Source organism: Drosophila erecta, unplaced genomic scaffold (genome assembly GCF_003286155.1).
Source record: "Drosophila erecta strain 14021-0224.00,06,07 unplaced genomic scaffold, DereRS2 tig00000055-arrow-pilon, whole genome shotgun sequence".
NCBI classification, from domain to species: domain Eukaryota; kingdom Metazoa; phylum Arthropoda; class Insecta; order Diptera; family Drosophilidae; genus Drosophila; species Drosophila erecta.
This window is the reverse complement of record NW_020825200.1, coordinates 16,695,161-16,702,710: the sequence shown is the minus strand read 5'-3', so window position 1 is coordinate 16,702,710 and position 7,550 is coordinate 16,695,161. Positions and strand designations below refer to the sequence as shown.

General features: G+C 41.0%; 1 protein-coding gene across 2 annotated transcripts; it reads right to left on the bottom strand.

Annotated features, from left to right (window-relative positions):
* Positions 1-13: 13 nt before the first annotated feature.
* On the bottom strand, positions 14-5,981 carry LOC6542468. 2 transcript variants are annotated; one of them, XM_001970127.3, is made up of 2 exons: positions 5,853-5,981; positions 14-973 (listed from the first exon to the last, which is right to left on the bottom strand). In XM_001970127.3, exon 2 carries the CDS (start codon positions 961-963, stop codon positions 304-306), a length of 660 nt encoding a protein of 219 aa, XP_001970163.1. In that variant the 5' UTR covers positions 964-973; positions 5,853-5,981; the 3' UTR covers positions 14-303. The 2 variants fall into 2 exon arrangements, with proteins under 2 accessions (XP_001970163.1, XP_026834727.1); XM_026978926.1 differs by lacking the exon at positions 5,853-5,981 and adding an exon at positions 1,051-1,120.
* Between the last annotated feature and the right edge of the window lie 1,569 nt (positions 5,982-7,550).

Sequence of the window (7,550 nt, the reverse complement as noted above, 5' to 3'; positions counted from 1 at the left end):
AAAGTCTTTTATTTATGGGTTCAATTTGTATTTATTAACAATTTTTAAAATTATTTAACAATTTTGTTTATGATGCGCGGATCGACACAGAAATGTTATTACAAATTTTGCTTATAGAACTTTTGCTGCGAACTAAACCGAACAAACGAATGTTACGCGTTTTGGGAGCCATCAATGTTGGATTGAACAGTCAATGAATTTGAATCAAACAATCAATCAATCAATCAACCAATCAATGTTCCGTTTAAGGCTACATAAATATGTAAATTTTAATCATCTCCTTCTGGCTTAGGCTAGTTAGAATTACAAGCGGACATTGGGATTCCGGGAGCGGACGAAGTTCAACAGCTCGTCGGAGTCCTCGCACACGAATGGCTTGATGTGATGGCAGGCCACGTCGTGCCACTTGATGCCATCGTTGTAGAAGTTGTTCAGGATGGACAGGCAGCTCTCGTCGTTGCCCTGCGCGGCCTCCCGGTTATCGGGCTGCGGCTGTTGGTAACCGCCCGTTGCAGACCAATCGCCGGTGTTCCTCTGCGAAGTGGGTCCAATCTTGGCCCCCGATCCCGACCAGAACCAGCCGTTCTCATTGGGGGGCTGCAGATCGGGCCTGTCGCAGCCGGCGAAGTTGCACTTCCTGCCCGAGGTCCAGATGTATCGCACATTGCCTCTGGAAATCCTCTGCTTCACAAAGTCATTCTCCTGCGGCGTCTCCAGAGAAACGGCATCCATGCAGTGCCTGCGGCAGATGTTCCTCGCATCCAGCCAATCCACCTCCAAGCTGCGGGTAGGAGCATGCTCCCAGCTGAAGAAGTACGAGTGGGACACGCCCCTGGCATCCCGATAGCTGGCATGGCGCACCCGGTTGGCGCAACTCCTCGGATCGGGAAGAGCCAGGCGACGTTGAGCCAGCGCCACGGTGGCACCAAAGGCCAGAAGCATCAGTGCGCGCAGCACAGACATGTTTGGATAGCTAAAATAAAAGTGGGAAAAAATTAATTTCACATTTCATGTTCCATATTTAAAAATGTTATTTGAACTTAATTTTACCACATTGCTGTTTTACAGAACTACTCAGACAAATCTAGAGTAGCCTAACCCCCAAGGTTCAGCCCAAAACTGATTTAGAATTTGAATCCGACTAGGCTTGGATCTGATTTGCCCCACCCGTGTCATTTCCGCTTGGATGAGTCGATGGGTTTTATGCAAAATCACTGATTGGAAATGCTTTGCATTGATTTTGATCAATTTTGACTGTATTTTGTGTATGGAATTTGTCGCTTACAATTGTCATTTTGCACAATTTGATTCCATTTCGTCTAATTAAGTAGTTTTCCATTTCGGCCAGGGGCCTTCAACCTGGTTTCTATTTCGTAACGTGAGAACAAGTGACTTTTATGTTACCCAGCAACAGTGTATGCAAATGGGCTTATTGTTTAATATCCATACATAAAAACCATGAAAATTGTATGCAAATTTTAATGGTTTATTGATGTGCGACTGGTGGAGATTATGAGCAACTCGGCAACTACTCGAAAGTACATCTTATATAAACTCGCTGGCTATTAGATCCGTATTTAAATAAGCTACCTAAGCTGAGGTTCTATTTTATTGGAATGGCTAGAACGCGTGCTAAACTTTGTGTGCTCTTCACAAAAACACTAATTAGCTTCAACTAATCCAAATAGACTGATAATTAGTTTAAATAAATTTAAATTGATTGAGCTCAAAAGAATGTCTACTTAGAATATGAGCGCAATAGCCAGTTAACCCTATACAAAAAATTCAAGATCTATCAATTATTAAAAATACCAAACAAATTGTTAGACGTACATAATAAAATTTCGAACAAGTGAATTTATTTAGAAGCACAGTGACCTTAAAATAAATTACCGAACCGTAACTGACCTAGCCCAAAAACTGACCTATCCAAGGCAAGAAACTCCCAGTCCCACTGTCCATACAGTCAGGAACGTACCTATATGGCCATAAGTCAGTGACATTCCAGTACTCCAGCACTGCTGGCTCAACTGAAGCCCAGAGTTTGTCCCATGCATACCAAACTAATAAATACTCGCAGTCAATGGAGAAAGTTGCCCGAGTTCGAGGCTAGAGGCTCATTGCCCGTCCACAGTCATGCATTACACATATTGCTGGGTCTTTCACATATTGCTGGGCCTGGTCAAAAATTGGAAACTCTTCCGCCTGATAAGACTGCTGCTTTGGCCTTTTGTCTTGGCCACGCGCAATTGCATGTTTTTCCCCCTTTTCACGGCTTGTAAAGTTTTGTAATTTAAATTTCCGTTGCCTCATTGGCTCTTCCTATTTAAAGCACTACCGATACTTCGGATACTTTTGGTTTATTTGGTATAGGACAGGTTGTTTCTCTAGCTAATTGCCGTGGGTAAGGGCATTGGCAGCTGCTGAAATATTTCCGAGCCGATTGTCTTCGCCTCTCTTTTTCTTTTTTTGGGGCACTTGCTCCCAAGTAGCTCTTATTTTGTCTCATTTTTTGTTTGGCTTTTAATTTTTCGACCTGGCGCTTTTGTATTTTGTGGCTTGTTTTCTTTTCTTATGCAATACTTGCTTTATTGAACATTTCAATGAAGGCACTTGGAAATAAAAATTGCGGTAGAAAGGCTTGTATTTTTGTTTTATTATTTATTGTTTTTTTGCGGCCAAATGACTAATGATGAGTATAGGCTCTCCAAATGGTTATTTATTTATATAATTCACCTGTGCGGCGTGCAAAAAGCAACCTTCAAAGCGTGCTCAATAACCAAATAAATATTACAAAATATCGCGGCAAAAAGCAGTCGAAATCTTTGAAAGATGTTTTACTAAGCACATCTGTGCAACATTCCGAAACCGAATTGTTAGATAATTAATTCCGGCCCCTTGTGCTGACTTCGTGGTTGCATCTTCCAAACATTTTAGTTGATTTTTTGTATGCCAAACCCCTACCACCCCCCAAACATGGCAATTAATCTCCGGCTTATACAAGTACATTACATTTTACAACAGTCTCGACATGGCTGCAAGCAACTGGTTTCTTACTGGGTTTTTCTTCTCAGATGGCAAGCAAATTTTATTTATGTATCACGCGCCTTAAGCATTTTCTTAGGCAGAGTAAGTTCGTAAAAAATGCCATTAGTTTGTAACAGCGAAGCAGGTGTCTAAGTTACATGTTGCACATGGATGTACGTATATCTAATATAGATAACTGTTAGGAAACTATTGAAAAGTTATGTGCAGATAAATATGATTGCAGCGTTTCCTTTTAACTCCAAATAATTAACCATCTTTATGTAAGCTAACACAAAAAGGTGTTTGAACGAAGCTATTGAGTTATGTTTATTATTTGTTTTGAAAGTTGTAATGAAATTAAAAGAATATTTAATTGATTCCCGATCACGAGATTTCTCTGCCATCTGAGAACCCCTTCAGCTTAATTAATACTACCTAGATCTGCCTCTGCCATTTCCTGCTAATTAGAAATCAATCGAGAAGAAGACGTTTCTCCAGAGAAAACTTCGAGAAACTTGTACTTGCAGGTTGTTTGTAGAACGAAGCCGAAGACAAGACGAGTTTCAGCTTTTTAAACACTACCATGTCGCGGTGCGATGACAGTAATTATAAAGAAGACGGATATTCCACCTGCAAAACCCACTTGATGGCTTGTTGCAACAACATCCCACCTTTGTGCATCTAGATAACTCGCTTCTGATGGCCTCGAGGTCTCTTTTTAGTGCTAATCAGAATGTTGGCGTCTGCTGTTGCGCCACCTGTGCAATGGGTCAACCACTTTGACCTCTTTCACGGAGTTACCGCAGAAAAGGGAGCAGGATGCTGCCGTTATGAAAGTTGCAGGCGGATGCGACCACTTAATTGCCTGGTCTCGGTCTGGTCTTGGCCAGATCTGGCTGCGCTCGTCTTGGCCAACAGTAAACAATATGCAGAAAAACTGGACAGACTGTAGAAGAAAGTCTGTCAACTGTGGCCAGTTTCGGACCACCAGACCAACAGACAACCAGACAGGCCGAAGGAGCGTTACTTTTACTGGTCAAGAGGCGACAGCACCTGCAGCTTACTGGTTTTCGCGGATGATGAGCAAAACACTGAAATTCCACAGACAGTGCAGCGCTCAAGACAATAACAATGAAGCGAAATGATAGTGAAAATGGTCATGTTTCTTCTTTCAGTTTTTGGTCATCACATAAAATCGTATTTATATGTGCAGGCCATATGCCATATCGATAAATATTGACAGCGCGTCAGGTCGAATTAGGAGCTGGGAATGGTGGTGGCCAGTGAGAGTGGAATCAAGTGGAATCTTCTCAGTTGTCAGCGACCATCTTCACTTTCATCTTCGGAGCAGGCGCTAATGAGTAGCTCAAATTTTGACCATGGTCAGGTAAACAAACAAGCTAGTGAGGCACTGAAAAACTCTAAAATGTGAGAAAGACTCTTTTTACAGAATCCAAACCCTAGAATATGCCTTGCTTGTTCAAAACAATATTTACACAGCGAACTAGTATTATCATGGAATTTCTGAGAAATAGAATTTCCGTGATCTTCGAAAAAATATGTCATTACCATTGGCAGATATTAAGTTATAACTTGTGATTTGAATAGTGGACAACCAAGCCCACATCACTTATCTTTGCAGACCCAATATTATGTACGCACAACCATTGCCGTGAGTAAATTGCGACCCATTGAGACGAAAAAAAATTGTCATTCCTTCGAAGGCCCACGAAATTCGCAAATGAAAAACCGGAAAGGGGGCAAGATACGCCCACTGCCGAAAAACTTTCCTTTGAGCAGAATCCATCCGCAGAGTGACAGGAGGAGCCCAAAAACTTTCCCGCATGCCGCGGAGATGAATTATTTCATTGTCAATTGGAGACGGAATCGTGACTGGAGATTTCTACTGTGGAATTTTCGCAGATTGCAGGCCAAAAGAGGACAGCTGTGAGTCCTCCTCCGCAATTGCGATGGGAAAATTCACGGCATTGAAATGGTTAAGCCGTTGACCTGCCAAGCCGACTTTAAATAGCCATACAAGTGAGGTCATCTCCAGTTGCAGCTGTAAAAATGTCAAAGCGCCTCTTATCAACTCTCCGTTATTGCTAGCCATTAAACATTATTGGCATGTTGGCTTTAGACTTTATGACCCTCATACTCTATGCAGCAGCAGCAGTAGCAGTAGCTCACAGCTGGCGCAGCCTGACATTTTGGCAATTACTGCCCGAATTTTTGCATGCTGCTGGAAAATTAGATTTTCCACTCATTTGCACTGCCAACATATTGCGTAATCTTCTGCTCCACTGCATGGCCCTGGGAGTGGGTGGTTGTCAGATGAAAACAGGCCGAAATGAGGCCAAAAATGAAGAAAAACAACTCACTCATTGTTGGGTTAACTAACAGCCTTTTTCACACTATTTGCCGTGTTCTTTAAACTGACAGAATACGACGTGACAGAATTAGTTGTGGTAGGTCGGCACAGAACTTAGACAAATTTTGATTTATCATCGTCGGCTCTAAGTCAAAAACTAATTTATGTTATGTTCCATTCACTTGCAATCTCATTTCTCAAATTCTAACACGAAGTAATTATATTTTTCATAAGTCTTGATTTAGATAAAAAAAATGGAATATTTACGCTACATTAATCCCAAACTCAATGTAAATTTTCTTTGCATTCCTAATTTTTATTTTTAATCTAAGTCTCAATGTGTCCTGTACATAAACTATCATCTAATATCGAACCACAAATCTTTTAAATAAGATAACACTTCTCTGACGTCACTTGTCCTAAAAGGATGTAGCCTGTGATGAGTGATAATCACCTTTTGATTGAAACGAACAACACAAAGCGGGGCTCAAAACTCGATAGGCGATAAGTTTAAAATGTTGTAGTGGGAACAACCGCACGCAACGATTCACTTTTACCAACTGAACGCAGTGACGATCTTGCCAGAGTTTATAGCTTGGCCCCAAAAAGCCAAACAAACCAAAAAGAGCCAACACGGTCCGCGGTTCGATGTTCGAACGTGCTTCAAACCGGGCTGGAGGCTTGGCTTAAACGAGTGATCCAGTGATCGAGTGCTCCGTGGGGGCAAAAAATAGACACCAACAAAATTGGCATAAGCAGCAGGGGTCTTTTTAAGCTGGAGACGAGCTCGGAATGCATTCGATGGCTAATTGAGTTAGTTGCAGCTACTGCTGCCATAAATGTGTCAGTGTGCTACTGGTTTGAGGTCTATAACTTGGAGTCTCGAGTGCATCTGGTTGCTTCGAACACGTTGCAGCAGCGAGTTCGCGGCCTGAGTCTTTTGTTTTTCTTATTTTGCAAAATTAATACGTGAGGAAAAGGCAAATCGCATCGATGACCGTTACCAGCTATTTTGAGCGAAATGATTATGCATTTATGTTTGATTTTATTTTAATTATCTGCCGCTAAGCCGAATTGCCCTCGGGTTGAATTTTTGTAAGCATTTTTGTACATTTATGTAACAATTGTATATTTTTTTACTCTCCGATACAAAGCAAAACGGTGTCAATAAAATCAATAGAGCTTAAATTGCTTCCGGCACAATTTGCTCATCATTAGCCAAAAGGTGTTGAAGAAGCGAGCAAAATGGGCAGCGCAAAGGTAACAAAAAATGGAAAAATAAACTCAAGCTAAAATATGTTTACATTGTTAAAATTTATTTCGGCTGCCTTTGTGGGCCTACTTGATTTGATTAATGTGATTTATCGACTCCCCAAATGGGAGCATAAGAAATTAATTCATTAATTTACACTGTGCTCGGCCGAATAATATTGCCTAATAACGTTGGTGTGTATCTCAGTAAGCGGCTCCAATGCTGCACCTGCTCAAGTTCACCCCCACAAGGCGAATCAGCTTCTGATTTGTTCCAAGTGTCCTCTCACGCACCTCGAGCTCATCTTCAAAATGCACTTCGCGCATACTTTTACATAAAACATGGAAATATACCCGATGTGAGGTCGCTCGGTAAATTAAATTTAATTGCATTTTCAGCAGTTGCGAAGTGCGGTGGAGTGCCGCCAACAACTTTAAATCGATTCGGAATCGCTTCAAATTTGCCCAGATACGATTGCATCTTTTTGTATACCCTAAACAGAGGTTCGGCGGACAACGGATTAATTGAATGGATTATAGAAATCACTCATTTGAAGCCATTAGGTAAAGTTGACATATGAATGCCATAAAATTACTGGCAAATATCTTTTTGCCCATCGCGCCTTTAAGAGCATCAAAATGTCAACTTTAACACATTTTTAGTCAAAGCGAAGCCATGAAACGGAATGATTCTGTCACTGTCACAATTGCTAAAACTGCTATGAAGAGTTTAAATGGATTTTTTAAACAGTCCTTGTTAAGAATACTATGTTATTTTAGTGTACCATTAAAAAGTTGCTCATTTGTTCACAAATACTTTTTAATGAGCATGGATTACATCATAAAGAGCGGGACAGCATTGAAAAAGAATTTATTTCCAAGTGCATCATATTGAAATGAA